This window comes from Ammospiza caudacuta, chromosome 25, assembly GCF_027887145.1.
Source record: "Ammospiza caudacuta isolate bAmmCau1 chromosome 25, bAmmCau1.pri, whole genome shotgun sequence".
NCBI lineage: Eukaryota > Metazoa > Chordata > Aves > Passeriformes > Passerellidae > Ammospiza > Ammospiza caudacuta.
Genome location: NC_080617.1, coordinates 3,993,627 through 4,020,074, shown reverse-complemented (window position 1 = coordinate 4,020,074; position 26,448 = coordinate 3,993,627). Strand labels below are relative to the sequence as shown.

The window sequence follows — 26,448 nt, the reverse complement described above, 5'->3', positions numbered from 1 at the left end:
TTGTCCCTCCCCTCCTGTCCCTGCTTGGTGGCTCCCTGCCCCTTCCCTGCCCCTCTCCCCGGGTTCAAAGGAGCAGCAACCACGGGCTCAGGGAGTTCTGTTGGAGCTGGTGCTGCATTCAGAGGCCTGTGGGCCAGAATAAAGCTCTGCATCCAAACCCTCCATCAGAACCGACTCCTTTCCTTCACCATCGCCTTAAAGCTTCTCTGCCAGAGGGAAACCTGAGGAGCAGCCCCTGTTATGGGGGGAAGCTCCATCCCAGCACCACCAGAGCTCCTGCAGGCCTGGACTTGTCCCCACGGGCCCAGCTGCAGCACCCAGCCAGCCCAAAGTGTCTGTGGGGTGAAACACCACACACCGAGCCAGCCCAAAGTGTCTGTGGGGTGAAACACCACACACCCAGCCAGCCCAAAGTGTCTGTGGGGTGAAACACCACACACCCAGCCAGCCCAAAGTGTCTGTGGGGTGAAACACCACAGTGCTGCTGTTTGGTTCAGCGGCAAGGCCAGACAAGCTCACGCACATCCCATCCAGCTATATTGGTAATTATTCCAGCAGTGTCACCTACCTGTGTGCCCAGTGGACACGTTGACCTCAGCATACTGCTGCCCTCCCAGCGGGCTGACGGCCGAGACGCCGTTCAGCGCCAGCACGCGGATGGTGTAGGTGACGTGGGGCAGCAGGTTCAGCAGCGTGGCCGTGCGCTCCACCAGCCCCGTCTGCTGTGGCACGAAGCCCACGCTGGTGCCACACTGCTGGCAGTGCCCTGGTGGCCCCGCGGGGCAGCGGGCACACCACAGGCTGTAGGTGAGGTCGCTGCGGCCGCCTGCGTCGGCCGGGGCGCTCCAGTGCAGCACCAGCGAGCTCTGGCGCAGGCTGTACACCAGGTTCCTGGGGGCTGAGGGGGGGCCTGCAAGGAAAACAGGGTCAGGGCACAGGTGTTGGGGTAAACATATAGGAATGTGCTCTCTGTTGGTGGAGTGACTGAATTATTCTGTCTGCTTCAAAAGGGATAATGCCCTCAAGTTCCTCTCGCAGTTTGGACCTTGGGGACTTCACCTCAAACCTGGGGCTGCCCAACTGGACAGAGGCCAAGAGCTCCCACTTAGTTAATTCAACAAAGCAAATAATCACTTTTGTGGGGTGTTTTAGCACCTCTTGCCCCTGCAAAACCTGGATGGGTTTTTCTCTGTTAGAGCTTTGTCATTTTGCCTTTTATTAAACCTTTTTCTGTTTCCAACACTGCCTCAAAAGTCACGCTGCTAATTTTATGCCATTCAGGGTAGCTGAGCTGTCTCAGGTGTGATGGGTTTCTCTGAGAGCTCATAAGACCTGGCTCAAAGAATAACACATCACAAACCTAAATGCTCTCTTTGGGAGCAGCAGAGCAGGCACTGGGGGTAGAGCACAGGGGGACAGTCCTGGACAGCCACAGGCAGGGGTGGCATGAGGGGACAGGGAGGTCCTGGATATCCAGGGGTGGCACAAGGGGACACAGAGGTCCTGGACAGCCACAGGCAGGGGTGGCACAAGGGGACAGGAGGTCCTGGACAGCCAGAGGTGGCACGAGGGGACGTGGAGGCATTGGTGGGATGTGGGACAGAGGATGCGAGCTGCAGGGGTGTGTGTGCACCACAAGCCACAGCTCACAGTGAGGAGCACCTGGCTGGTCCCAGCACCTCCCTGAGCAGCACCAGCCCTGGGAGCCCACTCCTGGTCACACACTGCCCAGCCATGCTCAGCAGACACGGAGGGTTCCTCATCCCTGTGCTGCCAGCTGGACAGCATCCATCACCAGAGCAGCTGGAGTCCAGTCCAATTAACTAGAGGCCATTTAATTAAAACCTGTGAATTATAGTGACTAAATGACAGTGCCCCAGTTTATCAGGGAGTCTGTGAGCCTGACTGCACATCTGCCTCACCAGTCTGGGTTGTAGGGACAGCCCCTCCATCCCCTCCATCCCCACCCCAGCACAGACTGAGGTGAGCACACAGAGCAGGCAGGCACAGCCCTGGGCACTGCAGGACAGACAGGGTGCCTGGACAGACAGACAGACAGACAGAGTGCCTGGGCAGACAGACAGAGACGTACGTGTGCAGGAGGCAGATGGTGGGTCTGAAGGAGACCTGGAGTAATTTGTCTGGCACAAACAGAAGGTGGAGGCTTCCTCATGTGTGAAGCTGTGCTCAGGGCACGGAGAACACAGAGGGAGACGGAGGGAGAGCTTGTAAAACCCTGGAAGGCAAGCTGAAAGAGAGAGAGGCTGTTAAGGGGAGAGCCACACAAATTGGGACACATCTGATGAGTGCATTTCCCTGTTTCCTGGAGCCTCCTTTGCAGACACCACCCTCTAAGCTGCTTTCCCTGAGCACCTGCATGATCCTGGCACCAACAAAGAAAGATTCCCTTGGTTTTACCCATTTGGGTTCTGTAGCTCTGCATTGACTTTCCCAGTAATGTCATTCCCTGTCTAGGGTGCTGGATAAACCAGGAAAAAATAGCAAATGTTAAAATGACTCCTGAAATTTCCAGTTCTCTCTTTAGAGTTGAGAAACCAAAATCAAAACTTGTAGTGTATTCATAGAATGGAGACACAGTGTGCTTTTTTCATTTAGTTAGGCAGCACTGACCACCACACAGAGCAGAAACATCACTGCATCAGACAGGAAAATCAATCCTGTTGACAAACATGATGGGATCCAACACTAAACCCAGACCCCATCCCTCAGATGTGCCTGTCACACAAATCTGACATCTCATGGCAGGAAACTGCACATTCACAATTAGAAGTGTCTTTCAGAATAGCCCACCCTGTTTTCCAACAGCCAGAAGTAAGTTTACAGAAGTGCCTGACATTAATAATGCCACAAAATGCCCCAATTTGCATGTCCCAGGAGCAGGCACCACATGTGAGTATGTTCCACAAGGAGCTATGAGCTTTATTTGCTTTTTTTTTTTTATCTTGGCTGTCCAAACCTTGCCCTTGAAAAGAACAAAAGTGCCCAGCACATGTGATGCATCATGTGTGTGTCTCTGTTTCTTTTTTCAGACAAACTCCCACCCTCTTCCACCTCATCCTACGAGTGTTTTTCTTGGTCTCCAGCTGGTTTAGGTGTCCCTGTCGTTTCACACTGCTTATTTCTGCAGTGGGAATGTGACAGCTCTTTGGGGGATCAGGTCATCAATTTATAGAATGAAATTCTCTTTTTTTGTACACTGCTTTCTGTCATGTTCCTGGTCCTCTGGTGCTACCACAACTAAATTATTAAACAATGAAATTCAATGATTCATTGTCCCAGAGCCAAAGAGAAGCAGTCACATGGGTCAGATGGATCGAGTGCCTCTCTCCAGCTCCACCATGCTGACCACAGGAGCTCCTCAAGAGGGGAGGAACACATTTAGGATCCTGTCACTGCCAGGGAGAGCACATTCCCCCTCTGTAACACTGCCTGCACACTGCCAAAGCAGCAGCACTCATTTGTGAGGCAGCTTGGCTAATTAGCCAGCATGGAGCAACCTTGGGAAAGGCTTCTCTTAGCACCAGGGTGTTTTTGGAAAGAGCAACGTCCTCTCTCATTCCCAGCCTGTGCCATGGGGAAAGCAGGGGTAACTGAGGATGCAGACCTAGAAAATGCATGGTTTCCTACTCCAGTGGCACAGCACAGCTTTCCATTCCCCTTCCCAGTGAAGTCCTACCAGCAGCAGTGCTGTGTGTGCCAGCATGAATTAATAACAGCTGCAGCCTCACTCAAAATGCCTATACAGGCATTTATAATTAACACTACAACTGGGTTGTCTTCCAAAATCAATTCCTTTCCAGTTTTGGTCCTGGAATTGTATTTGACAAAGTTCATCTGCTTTAATGTGTGTTAATTTTCTCTGTTGAAGCAGACATTCATAAAAATGCTCTTTAGGAAAGCCACAGCTGGGGAAACAGGCAGCCAGCACTGGGGGTGCCACAGCAGGAACCAGGACAGCACCACAGGCAGCCTGACAGCCCAAATCCCTCCCAGCAAGGGCAGACTGGGAGCACTGGGCCCCTCCAGCCCTCCCTGAGCAGCACTCAAACCTGCAATGTCACCTCTGTCACCCAAATTGTTCCCAATGCATCTCTCACAGGAGCTCCTGCTGACCCCTCACTGACACAGCCCTACTCCATCCATCCAAATCCCATTATCAAGTCACTGTTTATTATGTTCCAAACATTTCATCAGTGCTTCAGAAGCAAAGTGCCTCAGGCCAGCACAGGGGGAAGGAGAGAGCGGCAGCCCCAAGGAGGGACAGATGCTGCCAGCAGTGCCCATGGACAAGGACACCCTGCCCAAACCAGACAGGGCACCAAATCACTGACAGAGCTTCAGTGCTGCACTGAGGTAGTCAAAGAGCCTTGCTGAAAACATCCTTGGGTGGCAGAGAGGCTCCTGCCCCTCCATGCTGAGTTTGAGGTCTCACCTTGCCTTGCTGCACCAGCTGTGATCAACACTGCAGGCAGAGAGGAGGGACAGCACCCATGTCCAATCTCTGTGCCTCTGTGAGAGGGATAAAGCCAGCATGAGGAGCAATCAATGCAAGCACTGAGTCAGGCTCTTCTCACCTTGTTCCATGGCTGCCAGGATGGGAACTTTAGGCTGCACCACCCCAGAGAATCCAAAAGCCTTCCACACAATTTGGAGGTTTTTAATAACTGGTTTTCAACAAACAGCCTATGGTCCAACACGTTGCCAGCAATTCTGACACCTCTAGACAATGCTACTCTGTAAATTTTGTCCTTGTTAAATAATTTGTGGAGTACTAAAACGAAAACCTGAGTCCAAGGGCAAGATCCTTGTGCATCCCCAACAAGGAACTCTTAACAGCAGAAATTAAATTTCGTGATTTAGTCCAGAAGAAAGACAGTCTGGAAATATCTACCAGAGTGCATTTGATGAATCCAGCCAGGACTGACAGAACCTCATTGTGCTATTTATGCCAGAATGTTCCTCAAGGACACACTGAAGCAGGCACATCCTCTCAGCCAAGTGCAATTCACTGCTGTGTTCTCAGCTCCCTAATGCAGCCACCAAGCAGCTCCTGGTGAAGGACTGGCTGACCAGTCAGACAGACAGACAGAAGGACAGCCCTGCTGAGCATTCTGAGCTCACACAAACCCCCTCAGCTGTGGGCAAGACACGTCCCCTCTGGATTTCAACAGCCCATCCAACACGTTATCCATGATATCCATGACCTTAACCTCACAGGAGTCCTGCAAACAACTTGTGATGCTTGTAATTGTCAGAGCAGCTTGCTCTGAAATCAAATGTCACGGAGCGATTTGTGTGTGGATCTGTCTGTGTGGACTTCCAAAGGCAGAATTATTTCAGACACGCTGCGAGCAGCAAGGGAACGTGCAATCCCAAAGGATGGACACCTCCAAGGCTGGACATTACTGCACAGAGACTCTTTTTGCTGCTCCATGTGTGTGGCTGGTGGGCAGCAGCACCCAACACCCAGCTGATCTCACCTTATAACCCTCCCTCAATGTTGCCAGATCCAGAATTCCTCTGGAATTTCCTCCAATTCCACACAGCAGCAAAAATTAGGGACTCATTTTGCTGCTCCATGCGTGTGGCTGGTGGGCAGCAGCACCCAACACCCAGCTGGATCCAATCCCTCACAACCTCCCCTCAACATGCCCAGCTCCAGAATTCCTCTGGAATTTTCTCCAGTTTCACACAGCAGCAAAAATGAGAGACTCATTTGACTCATTTTGTTGCTCCAGATGTGTGGCTGGTGGGCAGCAGCACCCAGCTGATCCCACCTCACAACCTCCCCTCAACATGTCCAGCTCCAGAATTCCTCTGGAATTTCCTCTGGAATATCCTCTGGAATTTCCTCCAGTTCCACACAGCAGCAAAAATTAGGGACTCATTTTGCTGCTCCATGTGTGTGGCTGGTGGGCAGCAGCACCCAACACCCAGCTGATCCAATCCCTCACAACCTCCCCTCAACATGTCCAGCTCCAGAATTCCTCTGGAATTTCCTCCAGTTCCACACAGCAGCAAAAATTAGGGACTCGTTTTGCTGCTCCATGTGCATGGTTGGTGGGCAGCAGCACCCAACACCCAGCTGATCTCACCTCATAACCTCCCCTCAACATGTCCAGCTCCAGAATTCCTCTGGAATTTCCTCTGGAATTTCCTCCAGTTCCACACAGCAGCAAAAATTAGGGACTCATTTGAACTCATTTTGCTGCTCCATGTGTGTGGCTGGTGGGCAGCAGCACCCAGCTGATCCCACCTCATAATCCCCCTCAATGTGTCCAGCTCCAGAATTCCTCTGGAATTTCCTCTGGAATTTCCTCCAGTTCCACACAGCAGCAAGCACAGAGCCTGACTGTGGGATGCCTGTGGCTGCATCTGTGATGAAAGCAAAACCTGGTGCTCTGTGCAACTTGCAGAGCCCCAGGAGGAAAAAATAAATGTATGCATAATCCTCCAGCATCAGTCAGCAGATAAAGAACACTCCAGGAGCACTTACAGGTTTGTAAGCTAATGTATAAAAGATGAAACAAATCAAAAGCTCCAAGTGCTGTACACTTGGATCCATCTTTTTTCTATTTAAACAGAAAAGCAGACCTCAGGCTTCAGGAGGTATCTTTGCAGTAAATGACAAAATATTGTCAAAAATTGCTCTAACTTTCAATGGAACTATTTCTTTTCCACCTAAGGACACTGCAGTGACACAATGCTGTGGTGGGACACATCCAAAGGACAGAAGAACATCTGACTCACCCCACATCCCACTCCCACCCTAAACCTCTGCTTTCTCCCTAAGAGAAATACAAATAAATCTTCCTTGTGTCTTGTCCATAGCTGGCTGAATTCAACATGCTGCTCAAAAATCCACCCAGTGATGCAGACAAGGAGGGGGAATTTCTGTTATTCCCCATTTCAAACAGCACCTGTGGACAAGGCTGTCACTGCAGCCACCTCCTGTGTGAGGTTTTAAAGGGATGAGCAACCCTCATCTCTTTAAAAGGTCACTTAAAAATCCTGACAAAGCACTAAACTCTAAAACTGTTTCCAGTGATGTCATTCCCACGTAGCCAAGGGACAGGGACACTAATTAGACCATCATTGACCAGACCAAGCTGGGCTCCAGGTGCTGGTGGGGGCAGCAGAGCATGGGACACAGCAGCAGGGCAGAGCTGGCTCCTGCCAGGGCTGTCAGAAATGGAGGGAAATGAATTGAGGAGGAAACTTTGCCAGAGCACAAATTTACTGTTTCTGTCAAAGAAGAGTGGCTGGCTGCTATTTTTGGTAACTGGCCTCCATCATATTAATGCAATGTCTGGTTTAAGTTGTCTTATTTGCAGCAAATTTGGCTGGTAAATATTAACCTTGAGCTTTGCTGAAATTCTCCTTGCAGATATTACCAGGGATTGGATAGAAGAGAGGAAGCAGAAGGAGACAACTTTGAATGAAAATGTCAGGCAGATCCCCCACATCAGGGCTTCATTTACACAAAACAACCAGCACAAAGGGGCTACAGCTCACACCTGACAAAATTAATGGCAAAAACACATCAAAGCTGAGAAGGCAAGTAAAAACAAAACAGGGATGGGCAAGGGATCATCCACAGAGCACAGGGCTGCCCAATTGCCTGCTGTGCATCTGCTGGGAATGGGTTTTATGGTCAGAGGAAGCACAGAGCAGCAGCTGGCTGCAGAGATACATCAGGCAAGACAAGTCTGAGTGTATTTTCAGTGACAAACTCTCCTCTTCTTTGTGGGTGGATGTTAAACAGACACTAAAGTTGTGCAGTCCCCACCCCAGAGATGGCTGCACTCCACCAAACAGAAAAACAATTCATCAGAAACATGCAAACTTGTCAGTGGTGCAGGACTGAAGGTTGGACATGGGAAGGCTCAGCGTTCTCCTTAGCTTCTCCTTTCTCCTTAGCTTCCTTCATGGGAAGGCTAATTCTCCTGCAGGCAGAATTAGCAGAGTCAGAAACCCTGTTGTCCTTTTTGTCATCTCTCCTAATTTCAGAGTGAGGACACAAACCTTCTCTTGGTACAGGATGCTTTCAGTAATTCAATCAGGGTTACAGGGACACCAGCTCTGCCACCAAGGGTAAACACCTTCAGCAGTTCATGTCCTGCTTCCTCCACTGCTGTCACCTCCACAGTCCTGCTGCCACCACAGTCCTGCTGTCACCACAGTCCTACTGTCACCTCCACAGTCCTACTGTCACCTCCACAGTCCTGCTGTCACCACAGTCCTGTAACTGTCCTGGTGCCACCTCCACAGTCCTGCTGCCACCACAGTCCTGCTGCCACCACAGTCCTGCTGCCATCACCACAGCCCTGCTGTCACCTCCACAGCCCTGCTGCCACCACCACAGTCCTGCTGCCACCTCCACAGTCCTGGTGCCACCTCCACAGTCCTGGTGCCACCACAGTCCTGCTATCACCTCCACAGTCCTGCTGCCACCACAGTCCTGCTATCACCTCCACAGTCCTGCTGCCACCTCCACAGTCCTGCTGCCACCACAGTCCTGCTATCACCTCCACAGCCCTGCTGCCACCTCCACAGTCCTGCTGTCACCACAGCCCTGCTGTCACCTCCATAGTCCTGCTGCCACCACCACCCTGGCCCCCATGTCACCCCACAGGCACCAGCAAAGCCCCTACCACCCCCAGTCCACCACCCAGACCTCTCAGGCCCACAAAACCTGCAAAATAAACTGTGACCAAGAGGTTTCATGCAGGATTCACACCCTCAGAGCCCTCCAAAGCCTCCACAGGATCACAGTGGTGGTGCCATCACCTGGCTGGTTTAACACCCCCAAACTCCCAAAGCTGCCTCCAGCTCAAGGGCTTTTGTCCTCACTGAAGGATTTCCACAGCTTTCATCAGGAATCTTTTCAAGCTATTCACTTAGCACTATCCTAATGCAGGGCTGCAAACAAACCCAAAACTTTCAACCCTTAAAAACTATTTTCTGATATTTGACCAGACATCAGACGCTGCTCCACAGAGAATGACTAATGACCTGCTTTCTGTGAGAGGGGAGAGAAACTTAATTATGTCCATTAAATTACTTCAAATATTTTTCCTCAGAGAATATGAATTATTTAAACTCAACACAGAGAAACCTGAAACATCAGCAAAAGCCTTCTGGGACTCACTATGTAAATCCCCACTCCAAACAGATGTGGGAAGCGTGGCAAGCTGCCATGCAGCCACTGAAGCAATCAACAGCACTGAGATTTCAATTTGATAGCTTTAATAAGGTCTTCTTAAGGAGAAGCCACTGCCCAGAGCACTGGGAAGGGCATCCCACCAACCTGGAGGAAGGCAGAACCTCCAGCCTGGATGTGCTCCTGGAGGGCAGAAAGCTCCATCTCCTACTGCACCTCCTGCCTCCAGTGTGGGGAACTCCAGTGCCTGGGACTTTTAGCTGTTTTCTTCTCAATGTGTTTGTGAGGTGAAAAGGGACATCCAAGGTATCACCTGGACATCAAAGGGTCTTTTCAGATGTGTTTTACTGAAGAATTAACCTCCTCTCTCAGGTCCCAGCTGGCAAGAAGGTGCCCAGGGGTGGCATTAGCCCAGCAACTGTCTCCATTCAGAGGCTGCACACCCTGAGGAAGAGCATGGCAGCCAGCATCCCACACCTGGCTCTGACCTGCCTTTGAAAGATGGAAGTGGTCCCAGCCCCAGGTTCATTAGTGGGATGCCTTGTTAAGGGCAGAGGGTGCATCCATTTGTGCAGCTGCCCTTAAACACAACCTTGTGAGCTGTACAGTCACCAAATCATTAAACCGTGTCCAAAGCGTATCAATAGGGATATTAATGTTCCAGAGTAATTTTAACATTACAGATAAGGCTGTGGGAAATGCCTGCCAGCATCCTGAGCTCTGACACGTCTGCCCAAGCAGCAGCAGGCTGCAGAGCAGCCCCGTGCCCTCCAAACAAAGCTCTGGTTCTTCACTGGAGAGCTGCCATCACCCAAACAAACATACTGCTGCAAAAGACAATTCCATTTATCCAAATATCCAATATCCTTTTATTCAAACTGTGGTCAGGCACCAGAGAGCTCTGGCAGCAGTCCTCAGACCACCAAACCTGCTCTGACATGTCTGCAGAGCAGCCCCATGCCCTCCAAACAAACCTCTGGTGCTTTACTGAGGAGCTGCCATCACCTAAAGAAACATATTGCTGACAAAAAACAATTCCACCTGTCCAAACTCTGCTCAGGCACCAGAGAGAGAGGTCTGGCAGCAGTCCTCAGCCCACCAAACCTGCTCTGATACTTCTGCAGAGCAGCCCCATGCCACCCTCCAAACAAATCTCTGGTACTTCACTGGGGAGCTGCCATCACCCAAACAAACATATTGCTGCAAATTCCACTTATCCAAATACCCAATATCCACTAGTCCAAACTGTGCTCAGGCACCAGAGAGCTCTGGCAGCAGTCCTCAGCCCACCAAATCCACTCTGCTAGGTCTGCAGAGCAGCCCCATGCCCTCCAAACAAAGCTCTGGTTCTTCACTGGGGAGCTGCCATCACCCAAACAAAGAAAAGACAATTCCATTGATCCAAATATCCAGTATCCAATATCCTTTTATCCAAACTGTGCTCAGGCACCAGAGAGCTCTGGCAGCAGTCCTCAGCCCACCAAACCTGCTCTGATACTTCTGCAGAGCAGTCCAGTGCCCTCCAAACAAACCTCTGGCGTTTCAATGGGGAGCTGCCTTCACCCAAACAAACATATTGCTGCAAAAGACAATTCCACTTATCCAAATATCCAATATCTATTTGTCCAAACTGTGCTCAGGCACCAGAGAGCTCTGGCAGCAGCATGGACTGACACACACAAAAGCTGCCAGGACACCAATGGCCACTTTTACCTCTGCATGCCCCGTCCTTCTCCTCGAAGCCAGGGCTGCACATGCACTTCCCGATGGGCACCAGCCACTCTCCCTCTGCGCTGCAGTGCATCCGAGGGGGGTTATCCACATCCACCTCAGCATGGGCCACACAGGTGCCCTGCACCTCCACCAGCGTCACAAACGCCGTCTCTGCCACCGTGTCGGGGAACAGCGCCAGGTTCTGCACCGTGCTCAGACACTTCTTGTAGTAAACCCGCACGGAGACCAGCGCCACGCAGGCCCCCACGTCCTGGAAGCCCAGGTGGAAGCCTCTCTTGCTCAGGTGCCCAATCTCCCTGAGCTCAGTGTTGAGCTTCATCTTGCGCTCGCCCAGGTCGCCCTGCGTGAAGCTCTCGTCGGCGGCGATGGTGTCGATCTTGGTGTGCTTCCCCTCATGGACACTCCAGCCCAGGTCGGAGTCAGACTCCACGTAGTACAGGTTGAAGGTCTCCTTGCAGGTGCTGGTCACGCCAGGGATGCTGTTGCAGTCCCTCAGGGTGAACTTGAGCTCGATGAAGATCCTCTGGCCGTCGCGCCGGGCGATCCAGCCCGTCTGCAGCCAGTTGTTCTGGTTGGGCTCCATCACGTTGCACACCTGGTACGTGCGGATGGGCTTGTAGGTCTCATCCACGCCGCTGATCTCTTCCCACTGGGGACAGAACACAAAGCTCGGGAGCTGGCCCAGCAGAGACATGCTAACCAGCAGAAATGTCACTGCCACAGCCTCCCCACCACAGGTCAGTATGTTTTAGGCACTGGAATCCTCAGCCCGCCAAACCCACCAGCTGCTCCTGGACCACCCAACACCTGAGCTCTCCACAGAGGTAAAAATGTGAAAATGCAACCAAAAAGGGAGCAGATTTTGGAAAATAAAGCTTGGTTCTGGACACATCATCTGCTGAGGAGCCAGAGCCTTCATCTCCCACACACTCCTCAGATTTTCCATCCCTGGGAAGGTGATGTAGGCACTGGAAGTCCTCAGCCCACCAAACCCACCAGCTGATCTTGGACCACCCAACACCTGAGCTCTCCACAGAGCTACAACCACACAAGATGCAACCACAAAGGCAGCAGGTCTTGGAAAACAAAGCTTGATTCTAGACGCATCTTCTGCTGAGGAGCCAGAGCCTTCATCTCCCACACATTCCTCATATTTTCTGTCCCTGGAAAGGTGCTGTAGGGACTGGAAGTCCTCAGCCCACCAAACCCACCAGCTGCTCTTGGACCACCCAACACCTGAGCTCTCCACAGAGGTGCAAATGTGAAAACACAACCAGAAAGACAGCAGATCTTGGAAAACAAAGCCTGATTCTGGACACATCCTCTGCTGAGGAGCCAGAGCCTTCATCTCCCACACACTCCTCAGATTTTCCATCTCTGGGAAGGTGCATCCACACAGTGTAATGCTGGATAGGGTTGGGCCACCCAGAGAAATCCAAGATTTCCAAGAAATCCATCTCTAAGGACACCAGTCACATCATGACATCAGGATGTCAAACACCTTCACAAACAGCAGCAGCTTCTCTGCCAGGAGAAGTTTCAGCTACAACAGGACAAATCCTCCAATCCTGCAAGTGAAACAGGGTTTCCCCAAAGCTATCAGCAGAGATTCTGATCAGTGAAATGATGATGATTCAACCCTCACAGCCTGAATGACAACCTGGCAATTTCCCAGAGCAATCTTTTCTGGGGGTAAATTTATGCAAAACAGTCAAAACATACCCAGAACAGAGTTCCTTCTGCAAACAAACAGCTGTGCCACACAGATGACTCCAGACCTATCACTCTTCCCTCTGAACACTTTATTTCCATTTAGGAAAATGAACCCAAAGCTGCAAGGAGCACAACTCCAAGCTCACTGAAAGTGGCTTTAGACCAACACCAGCAGCAAAGCCAGGGGCTGATGAAATAAATATTACATGGCACAGTTCCCAGTGACCTCCCCAGGTACAGCCCTGGGATTCCAAGGGCTGGACTGACCCTTGGTGCTCATGCTGGTGTGTGAACCACAACACAAACCTTAACTAGCCAGTGTTTATTGTTTTAGCAGTGTAAAATCCCTTTTTTGTTTTAGTACTGTAAAAGCCAAGGTATTTGCCAGCAGCCTCCTGCATCAGGGAAGGAACTCAGCGAGGTTTGATTATTACTAATTGTAGGTCTTGCAGGTTCCTGCAAAGTTGAGTCAGGCTGAATGCCCACCCGTTTTCCCCCTGATGTTTATTGTTTTTTGGCTTGTTTTAGTAGTGTAAAATCCCTTTTGAGGAGGGACCTCACTCCTTGCTCTGCTCCCAGAGGCTTCTGGCAGTGATCATACCAAGCTACCCATCGACCTTGAATGAGGAGGTCCCGAGGCTGCCAGCCCCACCCCAGCTCCGTGTAAGCAAAGCTCTCACAGGCAGGACTTCAAGTGCTGCTGAGCATTTGACCCTTCCACCCTCTCCAGAGGTGCAGAGGGACAGTCCCACCCCGTGCTTACCCCGTTGGATGGGTGAGAGGTCCAGCCCAGCTCCGCCTGCGATTCCTTGGAGTCCAGCAGGACAACTGCAGGCAAGACAGTGTGTTAAGAAAACACTGACACAGGAAATGCTGGTTAAAAAAAAGCTGGTAAAATCCACCGTGTCCATGCATTGGGAAGCTCAGTGCCATGCTGTGCCAGGGCTCCAGCAGCCATGGCATCACCGTGTGAGCAGGGAGCTGTCACTGCATACCCAGAACAAGCTCGCAGGTGCCTGATCAATGTCCTAAGGACTGTGCAACCTCAGGGACACACAGACAGCACTGCCACTGTGCCATCACCACAGACAGCACTTTACCCTCACCACAGACAGCACTGCCACTGTACCATGCCCACAGACAGCACTGTACCCTCACCACAGACAGCACTGCCACTGTACCATCAGCACAGACAGCACTGTACCCTCACCACAGACAGCACTGCCACTGTACCATGCCCACAGACAGCATGGTACCATCAGCACAGACAGCACTGCCGCTGTACCCTCACCAGAGACAGCACTGCCACTGTGCCATCACCACAGACAGCACTGTTCCATGCCCACAGACAGCACTGCCACTGTGCCATCATCTCAGACAGCACTGCCACTGTGCCATGCCCACAGCGTGCGGATGCTGGACCCGAAAGGCACCAGCAGCTGCTTTGAAAGAGGGATTTCCCTGGCAAACACCACCCTTCTCCCACAAAACAGACAATTCTGTCTTTGACAGGAAGAGCTATTTCCCTCAGTTCACAGCTTCACGATCCTTCCACAGCCAGCAAACAGCCACAGCCCCGGAGCGGCAGGTTGAGCCTCGGGCTCAGACACCGGGAACGAGGGGCGCGGCGGCGCATCCCCGGCGGGCACATCCCTGACACCGCTCCGGGATGCTCCGGGACACCGGGAACGAGGGGCGCGGCGGCGCATAGCGGCGGGGACATCCCTGACACCGCTCCGGGATGCTCCGGGACGCTCTTCTCGCCTCCGGGACCAGCGCCGTCCGTGGCAGCGCGATCCCCGCGAACGCGGACCCCAGGGTTGAACCGTGTCACGGCACTGGCAGCGCGCTGCCTCGTTCCTCCGGTGACCGCGGGGACCGGGACACCCCGCGCTGACCCGGTCACTCCACGGGGACCCGTCCGTCCTCTCCCGCTCCTCCGGCACATCTCCGCGCCCCGGAGAGCGGCGGCACACCTGCCCCACAACCCGTCCGGCCATCCCGGAGCGACCCCAGCGCCGAGCCGAGCCGGCCGCTCCCGGTACCGCAACGCGCAGCGCGACCCGCCGCGGGCAACCAAAGCCGGGGCCGATACGCCGAGGGGACACGGCGGTGACGGAGCACCGGGGACACGGCGGTGACGGAGCACCGGGGACACGGCGCGGGAGCGGCGAAGAACCGGGAGGCGCCGGAGCACCGGCAGGCGCTGCCGCCACGCCCGGCTCACCCTGCTCGGCGGCGGCGCGGGGCAGCACGGGCAGTACCGGCAGTACCGGCAGCAGCAGCGGCAGCAGCAGCGGCAGAGGCAGCAGCACCGGCAGCAGCAGCGGCGGCAGCGGCAGCGCCGTCTCCATGGCGCCGCGACTCCGCGCCCCGCGCCGCCGCTGCGCGCCAACCGCCGCCGCCGGGGCGGGGCCTCGGCCCGCGCAGCCAATGGGAGACAAGGGCGGGGCGAAAGGGGGCGTGGTCAAGACGGGCGGGCGGTGACTCCGGAACCGGCTGAGGGAGGGCGGCCGCCGGCTCAGGCTCGGTCACCGGGCTCGGTCACCGGGCTGGCTCCTGAGGGAACGCGCGGCTGTTCCGAGCTTTGTGCTGCTGGAGCTGCTCCCCTCGCTGATGGCGGCCGCAATCAGCAGCGCTTTGCCCCCCTCATGCCCTCAGGGCCCGGCAGAGTAGCGGGGCAGTCTCATCCCTGCCCTTGGCTGCAGACGATGCCCGGGAATGTCGGTTTTATCGAGCCTTTCTGTCTTGAATTTTATTCCCGGCTTCATGTCGAGGTCCTCCAAGCCCAGCAGCTGCTGTGAAAGCAGAAATGCCCAGAGAGAAACGCCAGAAAGGCAGCCCGGGCAGGGCGAGTCCTGCCAGACCCACACCCAGCGCAGTGCTGTGGCCACCTGGGCTGGAGAGGCGATTCTTCAATCCTTGGCTGCAAGGAGCACAACTCCAAGCTCACTGAAAGTGGCTTTAGACCAACACCAGCAGCACAGCCAGGGGCTGATGAAACAACAAGACATGGCACAGCTCCCAGTGACCTCCCCAGGTACAGCCCTGGGATTCCAAGGGCTGGACTGACCCTTGGTGCTCATGCTGGTGTGCAAACCACAGCACAAAGCCTTAACGATCCAGTGTTTATTGGCTTGTTTTAGTCGTGTAAAATCCCTTTTTTGTTTTAGTCGTGTAAAAGCCAAGGTATTTGCCGCCAGCTTCTGCACTGGGGAAGGAACTCGATGAGGTTTGATTATTACTAATTGTAGGTCTTGCAGGTTCTTGCAAAGTTGAGTCAGGCTGAATGCCCACCAGTTTTCCTCCTGATGGCAGATACCGTGATACCAAAGCAAACATTTATTCCTGTGAGATGTTCCTTTTGCTGTGATTGTGTGTCAGATGTAAAACATTGCAGTATAAATTAAAAGCATTGAGCCTCCATCCAGCACAGCCCGGCCAGGCTCTGGTAGCCCAATCCAAGCCCTGCTCACAGGAGTTGGAGCTCAGACTTCAGCCCAAGCCCAGCTGGATATCTGGAGCCAGAGGATGTTTCCAGCTCTCCATTTCTCAACATGGTCATTACCTTTCCTTTCTGTGTTAACTTTACTGGTGAGGAAATCCATTTATCAATGTTCTTCCCATCTAGGACAGCTCAGCATGGATCAGTGCTTGGTGTGCTGCTGCACCAGCCCTGGAGCCCCTCCTGCCATGCACCTGCAGCCCAGGAGCTCCTGGTGAGAGCAGGAACAGCCATGCAGGCTGAGGACACATGTTCATACCACCAAAACCCTCCCTCCTTCATGTTACAGAGCAGGGAAGCAAAAGACAGGGTTTATTCATAATCTTCCTCAAGTGGAAACCAAAAGAAGTGACCCGTTATTACTGGAGATTTCTCAAGCCACCCAGGAAGAAAAGTGATATTTAGTTGTCGTTAAAGGCTCAGAACTGCATGACAATTTCATGCTATGTTAACTTCTAGGTTTTCTTTCGCATATAAATTTTTAAGGAGTAAAATAGAAAAACCCAGGCACTTGACCTTTAATCACAGTTATTTGTGTGATCACTCAAGTGTGGGAAAAAGCTAGTTTGTGCTTGAAAGATGCCCTTTAAAGGCAGATTGCTCTAATATGACACACAACTCTCACGGTGTAATATACAGGATTTCACTTGCCTGCCTCCAGGCACAGCAGCTTCCTTTTAGTATTCACACACTGGGTCTTGCTGCTGGGACAGTGGAAGGTATCAATGTCATGAAGCAAATCAATCCAGACCCCTGGGACAGCTCCATTCACCACCAAGCTCCACAGGCATCTACACTTTCCTGTCACTGAGGAGCCAAGCAGGGAAGAGGATTTTGGAAGTATATGGAAGATTTTATGTTAGATATGTTTTACTAGGAGAAGGGTCTGTCATGTTAAAAGCACACAGCTTATCCATTTATATGAAATATTATTCCAAGCACTTATAAAATCTTGGTAGTAGAACAGCCAGAGGTATTTTAATTGAGATTTTAAGTATCATGCTTTGGGGAAAATGATCTCATGAATTTTGTTGCAGCAGCAGCAGATGACAAAGCCATTGCTGGTGTGAAGAAAACAGAGAAACAGAGCAGCCTTTAATGGACTCTACTGGATTTCTTCATAAAGTCACACCAAGGATAGGATGGAGGAATGCTGTCCCCAGGATGGCACAGCCCACAACAAGGGGCTGGTGTCTGCAGGTGAAGGAAGAGCAACACCAGGTTGTCTGGTTATCTCTGTCACCATGATATTTTCTGAAAAATCCCTTTGCCAGGATTCCTTCTCCCGGGAAGCTGAGAAGCTTCACCTTCTCCTTGTTTTGCTGCTTTGGAAAGTGATTTGAAAATTGTTTATCCAGCATCTGAATTGTTTTTAATTACTGGCCAATCACAGCCAGCTGTGTCAGACTCTGAGTCAGTCATGAGATTTTATTATTTATTCTTGCTAAAGCTTCTGATGTATCCTTTATCTTTATTTAGTACAGTTTTAGTACAGCATGATATTATATATTATATGATATGTTGATAATATAATATAATATAATATAATATAATATAATATAATATAATATAATATAATATAATAATAAATCAGCCTTCTAAGAACTTGTAGTCAGATTCTCATCTCTCACCTCATCCTGGGGACCCTGACAAACACCACAATCTCTGCTGCTCACATCCAGCTCTGGGGCTGCTGCCCTTCCCCACTCCTTCCTGGAGCCTGCACAGACAAGAGCAAAGGGAAAGCAAAGGCATCAGGTCAGCCAAGCTCCAGATTTTCAGGGGATCTTGTGCAAAGAGCAGGGCTAGCCCAGAAAATGTGTAATTGGCCAAGTTGAGCTATTACCTGCTGTAAGTGCAGACAGAAAGATAGTTTTGACACCACGGTGAAAATAACCCTCCTGGAAAAAAAAATCAATACAAACACCAAGGAAAGAGAATAAAAAACCAAGACCATCAATTCCTGAGATAAAAAGAGTTGAAAGTCTCAGTGGGAGGACAGCCAGATCTGTACTGAAAAACAAAACTTACTTCTTCTGCTGACAAATTACTTTTTATGCTAAAGGACAAAGGAGCCATGAGGATGCAGGCCCCAATGTACAGCTGAAGGAGCAATCCTTGACAAAAGCTTTTGCACCTCTCCTTTCTCTTCCACACTTGCAAGTATTATTGTACAATAAAAACAAAGGATTTCTGCAGTTTTGTACTGTTTTTGGCATGTCACACAAACACAGTCCAGGACTTCTGCTGTGACAAGGGCAGAGCCAGAGCAGAGGAAGCAGCAGCAATACAGCACAAGTGTGCCTGGCATTATTCTCTGGAATATCCCAGAGAGGAAAGTGGCTCAGATATCAGGTCCCAGTGGCACCTCACCAGTGTGCCAGCCCCAGCTGATCCCAGGGCTCAGATATTTCTTCCCTGTGTCACAATGCTCCATTCCTGCTCATCCCCTCTTGCTAACAGGGAGAAATCACAGTGAAAATGGAAGTTAATGTAAAGCTTCCCTGTCACAGACATCTTTTATGAAAAATCCTTTTGACAAGATTTTTCTCCTGAGAAGCCTCAGAAACAAAATGTAAACAATAATTATCTGCTGCTGTGGAATGCAACAGCTGAATCTTTGATTAGTCTCATGTAGTTGTTTTTAATTAATGGCCAATCACAGTCCAGCTGTCTCACTCTCTAGTCAGTCACAAGATTTTATTATCATTCCTTTCTATTCCTTGCTAGCCTTCTGATGAAATCCTTTTCTTCTATTCTTTAGTGTAGTTTTAATATATAATTTTATTTTAATATAATATATATCATAAAATAATAAATCAGCCTTCCAAAACACAAAGTCAAGATTCTCATCTCTTCCCTCATCCTGAGACCCCTGTGAACACCACCACACCATAAATCTCATGCTCAAAGCTGCAAAGGGAAAACTCTTCCACCTTCTGGGTTCTTTGTCTGCAAATACAAAGCTACCAGAGCTGTGCTCTTGTTTTTTAACAGCTCTGTCTTTCTGTCAGATCTGTACTCTTTGCCTCACAATGTCTTCTGCACTAGAAATGTTTTGCAACGTTCTTTAGCTTTTAAGGTAATCACATAAAAGACCCTTGACTGCATAAACACAGCTAATCTGGGTAAATGCCTTAAAGCATCTTTACATTTCTTGCTAATGGATTTCCAGACAGCTCCCAGATATCCACGTTCTAGAAAATAATGTAAAATAGAGTCTCTAATTTTTTTAAATGCCTCACATTCATCATATACTGAGAAAATCCAGAGCTCCAGGCAGCATAACATCATTACCCTTATGTAAGTCATACCCTGTTCTGTCATCACCAGCATGAACCCTGCCTTTGGCTGGGGCACGGATGCACCCGGTGTTAAATTCCAACTCAAGCAGAGACAAATTACCACATGCTGCTAATTAGAGCCAGACAGGAGGGATCCAGGTGTCACAGCCTGGTGACAGAGCCTGAAGGGCACACGGGGCTCTGAGCTCAGGAGCTGTGTGTGGGATCTGCTCCCCTGGGAGCAGTGGGAAGGCTGATGGAGGAGGCAGGTGTGAGAGACAAAATGAGATGTGGGACTCCAGGCTGCTCTCCAAAATGCAGTTTAGGACATCCAAGTCATTGCAGCAGCCCGGGGCTGTGGGTGACAGAGCCTGTGCCTACAGCTGTCAGCTCCCGCTGCAGGCAGGCCTGGAGACACTTTGGTTTTGGTTACAGTGCATTCTATAATTTTCTTTTGGCTACATTGCATTCTATACTTTTCTTTTGGCTACATTGCATTCTATACTTTTCTTTTGGATACAATGAATTCTATACTTCTCTTTGCTGAGCATCTTAATACAGCAGAACCAATCTATACCTTAACTTTTATCTATAGCCTATCATAACTACTGTAATTACCATATTCATGTTATTATTCTCCAATCACTAAAAGTCAGTACATTACAGTTTAAGCTAGAAGGTGTTTTTCAGTTTTCTTGCAATGGAAAATTCTGAGACCTTTTTTTACTTGCAACTTTGCTGACTTGTTTGCCTGTGAAATCTTTCTGCTTGGTAAAACCATCTTCTTGTTTGGGGTGGGTTTATCCTTTGCTCTAAGCCATAAACCCCCTTCTAACTAACACACCCTTTGCCTCCTTGGTTATCCAGTAAGACTGGCTCAGCAATTCTTTTCTTCTATATCAAAACTTGCTTTCTTTTCTATTCCTTCTTCCGATTCTACATTCAGAAATCTTTCTGCCAAGCACACATATCTGTGAGACTTTCTTGTCAAACTTTCATCCTTCCCAACAGGCAGGTGCTGCCCCACAGAGATGCTTTGCCCTGAGCACAGGGCAGGATTCCAGCACCCCACAGGCTTCTTCCCCTCAGCCTGCCCCTCTGCTGTGGCTTCACTTGCTCTGTTTGAAAGGCAGAGGTGCAGAGTAGGTGAACCTCTGAGAACTGAGGGAGAAATGAGGATGTACCTCAAGTATAATGGTGCAAACCACCACCAACATAATTTTGGTACCAATTACAGTAATTTGAACAAAGAAGTTGTCCTACCTTTGATTTGCTCTCCTTCTCTTCCTGGCTGGTTTCATTAAATCCACTTACAGAGCTTTGCAGCAGTTCTGTTTGAAGTGCTGTCATCAGGATTTTTATTTTCAGTCACATCAGAAATGGTTTTACAGCAGGCTGGTTATGTTTCCCAGAGGGATCTGTAGCATGTGGCCATCATTCACTGTCAGAGGTGTTTTAGGCTGGTCCTGCTGGTTGTGTGGTTCTGAGGTGAGTGCCAGGGAAGGAGCTCCAGAGTGGCCACAGCAAGGGCCAGTGCCTGCCCTGGTGCCTGGCTCCCTCCACAGCCTGAGTGCTTCCCAGACCTCCCTCAGCAGCTCCAAGCTGCCCTGTGCTGAACCTGCAGCTCAAACTTTGGTTAATTTGAAGATTAAGTGTGCCAGTCTGGTTCACACTGCTCCTGAGGAGAGCACCCCTGTGCACCCCAAAGGGGGACCCCAAAGTGCCAATGCACCTTAGGCCTGGATTCCCCAGTTTGATGGTGTTTCCTCTATTTATTAAGAGCTTTGTCATATTTATATCTTTGTGCAGATCACGATTTAAAATGCATTACCAAGATTTCTAACTTTCCTGGCCCCCTCAATAACATGGCAGTAAATGCCCCTTAACAACGAGGGCACTGAACTGCTGGGGATTTCCCTGGAGTGATTCTGCTCTGGCTCTTACTCACCAGGAAAAGCAGAAATGCAACTTGTGTGACACACTGATGAGGAAAGACACTTCAGGACTTGCTTGGTAACTCAATCACCACAAGGCATTCACCAATTATCCCCCCCAGTCACAGGGTGAGGGTGATGGGGAGGTCATGCAGAGTGAGTCTTTCTCATTTGTCCCTGACAGAAGAAGGGAACACACTTTGCAAATTATAATTAGCAATTTAATCCAGCTGTGGCTAATTCAGAGATGCATTTTACTCTCCAGGACTCAGCACTTGGGCAGACTCTAAATAAGGCACCAGCATGATGTGTCCAGCTCCCTGAAAGCTCTCCAGTAATTACAGATTGCTCAGTGCTTAGCAGAGAGCAGGACAGCTTTCCATGCCTGCAGGTGCCTCTGCTCCTGCTGCCACCCTGCCAGGGGTGAGATACAGCCCTGGAGAGAGAAAAGAGACTGAGGATGGAGAGGGGACCCTCACATGCCAGCCTGCTGCCATCCCAGCTCAGCTCTGGCCAGTGTGGAAGGGACTGGGGAAAGAGCTGCAGTTCAGGGGAGCAATAAATTCTTCTCCATTCTAATGGGGGACTCCAGGCCCAGACAGAAATGGGTGTACAGGTACACAAAAATCCTGCTTGAATAAACAGAAAGGGAGGGAATGCTGGAGAGAGCATCCAATCTGCATGATAATTAGGGGAAAAAATAACAAATGGCAGAAACAACCTGTTCCCATCTGCAGCTGCAGTTTGTTGCTGCTGTATTGAACAGCCAGGCAGCAAGCCTAGCAGGAACCTTCTCTGGAAATGTAGGAGAGTTTCATGCAAAGAGAGTGGGAAAAGAACCTCTTTTTATGTGTATTGCAGAATCTGCTGTAATGAAGCATCAGAGAGGATTTTATCAACCAGGCACTGACTGCTGTCTCCAGCCTGGTACCAGAAGTGGGGGCTCACCCCTGGAAGAGTCTCCTTGAAGACAGCCCACATGGGGACAGCAACCAGGCTCCAGATCTGGGTGTCACCCTGTGCCCCATGCAGTGGTTCAGGTCACTGTCACCCTGTCCCGTTTGGCTATCCAGAGCAGGAAGATGCAGCTCCTCAGTGGAACTGAGGACGTTTCAGACATTATTCAATCCCAGACTGACTAATTTATCCATAAACCTTCCTAATGAGCCTGATAGTGTAGAAATGAGAGAAAGCAGCATTGTTATCTGTAAACAGCAGCAGCTGACAGCGTGTTTAATCACAGGCTGCATGACAGTGACATCGGTGGAGAAGAGGATTAGACACTTCTCCAATTAGTCAAACAGCAAAGGCACGAACACAGAGCCTGAGGGTTGCTGAACCCAAAACAAAGAGCACCAAATCTCAGAGCTGGGGAGTACCAGTGCAGGGTAGGCTGTGCTGGAGCTCTCCCCAGCACTCTGGGGGCAGCCAGCAGTGAGGAGAGCCCTGGCACTGCTGCAGAGCCAGAGCCACCTCTAACACTGCTCTGCTCTGCCCGGAGATCTGCAGGCTGCCTGTGCCTAACAGGATTTGCAATCCATGGTGAACATGCTAATGGGATAGAGAGGTAAAGAGTTCATCCTACTCACTTTTCTCTGCTTCCTTTCTTTTTTTTCCTCCTGGTTTTCTCTGGCTCATCTCTTTCTGAGGTCTGCAGATTAAAAGCATTAATACGAGCCAGAAGTTATTATGTGAATCCTACTTATCACAAAGTGAATGGGATCTAGAGGGCTGCAGCCCTTGAAGGCATGGCCATTGGTTAACAAGGAGTTAACCAGGGTTAACTCAAGGCCATCAGGGTTTTCCTTCCCCAGCCCCCAAGTCTGGGGGATGCAGCTCACAGGACTGGGGGAGCACAGCTGCTGATGTGCCACTGCATGGAAGGCAGCAGTGATGATGTGAAAAGTACATTGGTGGGGGCCAGAGGCTCTGCACAAACTGTGGAGAGGCACCGCCAGGCAGGAGGGAACAGCTCTGGCACCAACATAACAGGAGCTGCAGCATTGCTGCCACCTCTGCCTCCACAGCAGGCCAGGTTCAGCACGTACCCTCTCTTCTTCCTGATTCCAGCTCTTGGGTTAAACCAGTGGCTGCTCCGTGGTGGAGTCCAGGTGTTTTGATTTATCTCTGAGAGATCTCATTATCAGCCACAGCAGCAGACTCTAACCTTTCATGGCAGGGCCCCTTTGAATTTGCTTTCTGCTCCAAGGTACGAGAGGAACCATGAGAAATCAATTTTTTTTCCCTCCAAGACCCCCTAGTTCTCAAGAACTTTTAAAGGGCAGACAAACCATAACTTGGACATCTTTTACCTTTAAAAAGGTCCTTCATCATATTAGATTTTGATTAATCAGCCTCCTACTCTCCTGTCACTTTGTCAGTGGAGAGTGCTGGACACCTCCCACCAGCCCCTCTCTGCAGAGGGAGAGAAAGAGGGGGAAAAGGAGAAGGAGGGGAAGACAAAGGAAGACAGAGAATTCCATGGCTGGGGGAGGCACAGGCAGCTGTGGGGAAGGCTCAGCCCCTGTGCTCAGCTCCTGTTAGCAGGAGATGCAGCACTGCAGGTGCCACTGGCTGCCCTGTGGCTGCCTGCAAGCTTTGAGAATTTCCTGCGGCTGCAAACCCCGAGATTACCTGGCTTGCCCAGCCACTCACCAGGCCCTGGGCACAATCAGCAGGCTCACAGAGGAGACAAAGTGCTCATCCCAGCCAGGCCTCGGCAGGAGTGGGAGCCAGGGGAGCCCTGCAGGCTCTGAGTGGCAGCAGGCAGCCTCCTCTGCCTGCCAGATAACATACATAATTCAGCTGAAATATTCATTTAAGTCTGTCTGAGCCATGGCAATAACCTAGACATTATGACAATACAGATCAATAAGCCCAGAGAGGATCCTTCACTGAAACATGCTGCAATTGTTCAAACCAAGTCTTAATTGTGACAAGAATTGATTTCTCTTTTCTAATATCCCTGACTTTTAATTAAAAAGTAGTTAAGGAGGCAATGCATTTCCAGGATCATTTAGAGGCAGGAGTACACACTTAAAATGCAGAAGTGGTGCCTTAACACAATGGGACCAACCACAGCCTGGGGAGCTGCTCTGTACAACTCAGATGGGCTCAGGGGCCCAAGGGGCCCCCAGGCCAGCAACCACAGCCAGTGCTCCATCCTGGCCTCAGCAGAGCCATGGGCACGTCCCCACTTGTTCTCTGCTGCTCCCCAGGGCCCTCCAGCCATCTGCATTTCACACCCTCTTGCACACACGAGTGCATCTAATAGCTCTGATTATCCAGCAGACAACAGAGCTTTGCTTTGCCCTTGTCCATGGCACATGGCAGAGGCTGCCAGGGAGGGCAGGAGCAGGCAGGGAGGGCAGCACAGCTCCCACTGCATGAGAGCAGAGCAGTCACTGCAGCACCAGTTGCCCCAAGAGCTCAGAGGGATGAGCACAACCCCAGCACAACCTCCCCCTATTCTCCATGTGCTTCTTGGGATAGTCCCAGGATGTGCCCCCAGCCCAGAAGGGGTTGGTAGGAGGGAGTGCTGGACCCTCTGTAAAGGCTTTCAAACTCCTCCAGCCTTTTTGGTTTTTATTTCCCAGCAGTGTCTCAGCATCTCAGCACAGTGAGAGTGCAAGGAGCCAGCTGTGAACCAGATATTTATTTCTCAATCATCCTCCATTAGAGCAAAATGGGCCAAAACACCTTAATCTGATTGGAGGGAATCCATTAACATCAGAGCCTCTATTAAAAGAAGAAATGGCCTTTTATCTACTAATCAATAATCATAAAGGAAAACACTTTGGAAGACACCCATAAATGCTCATGAGAAGGAAGGGGCTGCAGTTCCCCATGTACAGATCCTGCCCTGTATTGATGAACCCACCTGCAGAGCCTTGCTCAAGGCCAGCAGCGGTGGAATTTGGAGCAGCAGCCCAAAGCAGGGAGAGGTGCAGGTTCCTGAGATCTTGTCCCTGCACTGAAAGGGGCTGGAATAGCTTTTGGCCATTCTCACAGAACATATCTGGTATTTACTCTGCTGGTGGGTATCTAAGTGGTCAGACAAATCCTGTTTCCCTGGCTCTGATTAGATTAGAGGGCAGCAGTGCTGGAGTGCTCGCTGATATTGCCAGGAAAGGAGAGCAAAGACTGAAGAAGATTCTCAGAAACATCCCTTCCCATTATCCCTCCCCTCCCAGCCCTTGTTCATGGCAGTCAGGGATGCAGAAACATCACCCTTGCAAACACAGCCCATTTATTGAAATCCCTTGACTCATCAAATAAAAGTCAAACCACAAGCAGTGAGAATTGGTGTCCTGGCTCTTTGAACCCCCCAGCAGCCCCACAGTGCTGCATCCCTGCCAAAAGCCACCACCTGCCTGCCCTAAAACCTCTTTCCTACAAAGGGTAAATCCAGCAACCAAGTATGGACAGCCCCAGAGGGAAGGACAGTGCTGCCTGGCAGTGTCACTGGTCTCAGGGAGGAGTGGGACAGCCCAGACAAGTTCCTGAAGAGTTTGTGGGGCTAGAAAATGTTTTTTTGCTGTTAAGCTTTTAATTCATCCAGCTTTGTTATTTAGGGTTATTTTATTCTCTGAATCAAACAACCCCCATAAAGATAAAACCCTTTGTTATCACCACTGGGCTCTTGCCTAAAACAACAGCACAGGATCTCCTGCCTTTTAGTTTGATTTTGCTCCTGTCACTTGGGACAGGATTAAAGAGAAATAGCTCTACTAATTCTCCCAATATCCTTCAGCAAACATCAGCTTGGACCAAAGAGGACACGGGATGCCACTGTTATAATCCTAAAGAAGCTCTTCCCTTGCAGGTGGCTGGGGACCCTCAATGGCAGCCCCAGCTTTGAGATACCACAGGCCTGGAGCAGCTGCCAGCCAGCACCATACTCATCCTCTCTTCTTACCAGGGGGTTTTCATCCCTGTTCAAACCCTTTGCAGAGGTGCTGCATGGAGCACACACAAAAAGGGGCTGATGTAGAATTTGTAACTCGTCTTGTTCAGACAGAGATTAGCATTTTTCCTTTGAAGGGCCACCAGGACATGGCACAGGCAGATCTGGGCCACCAGGGCATGGCACAG

The 26,448-nt window shown here is 50.6% G+C and overlaps 1 protein-coding gene across 1 annotated transcript in view; it reads right to left on the bottom strand.

Moving 5' to 3' along the window:
• Positions 1–14,916, bottom strand: part of EPHA10 (EPH receptor A10) — a 31,972-nt gene extending 17,056 nt beyond the window's left edge. Inside the window, exons 1-5 of the mRNA XM_058819742.1 lie at positions 14,859–14,916; positions 13,395–13,459; positions 10,898–11,567; positions 2,093–2,248; positions 569–910 (exon numbers count right to left, since the gene is read on the bottom strand). Coding sequence (XP_058675725.1) covers positions 569–910; positions 2,093–2,248; positions 10,898–11,501 — 1,102 coding nt within the window. The 5' untranslated portion in view covers positions 11,502–11,567; positions 13,395–13,459; positions 14,859–14,916. The remainder of the gene's footprint in view (positions 1–568; positions 911–2,092; positions 2,249–10,897; positions 11,568–13,394; positions 13,460–14,858) is intronic.
• Between the last annotated feature and the right edge of the window lie 11,532 nt (positions 14,917–26,448).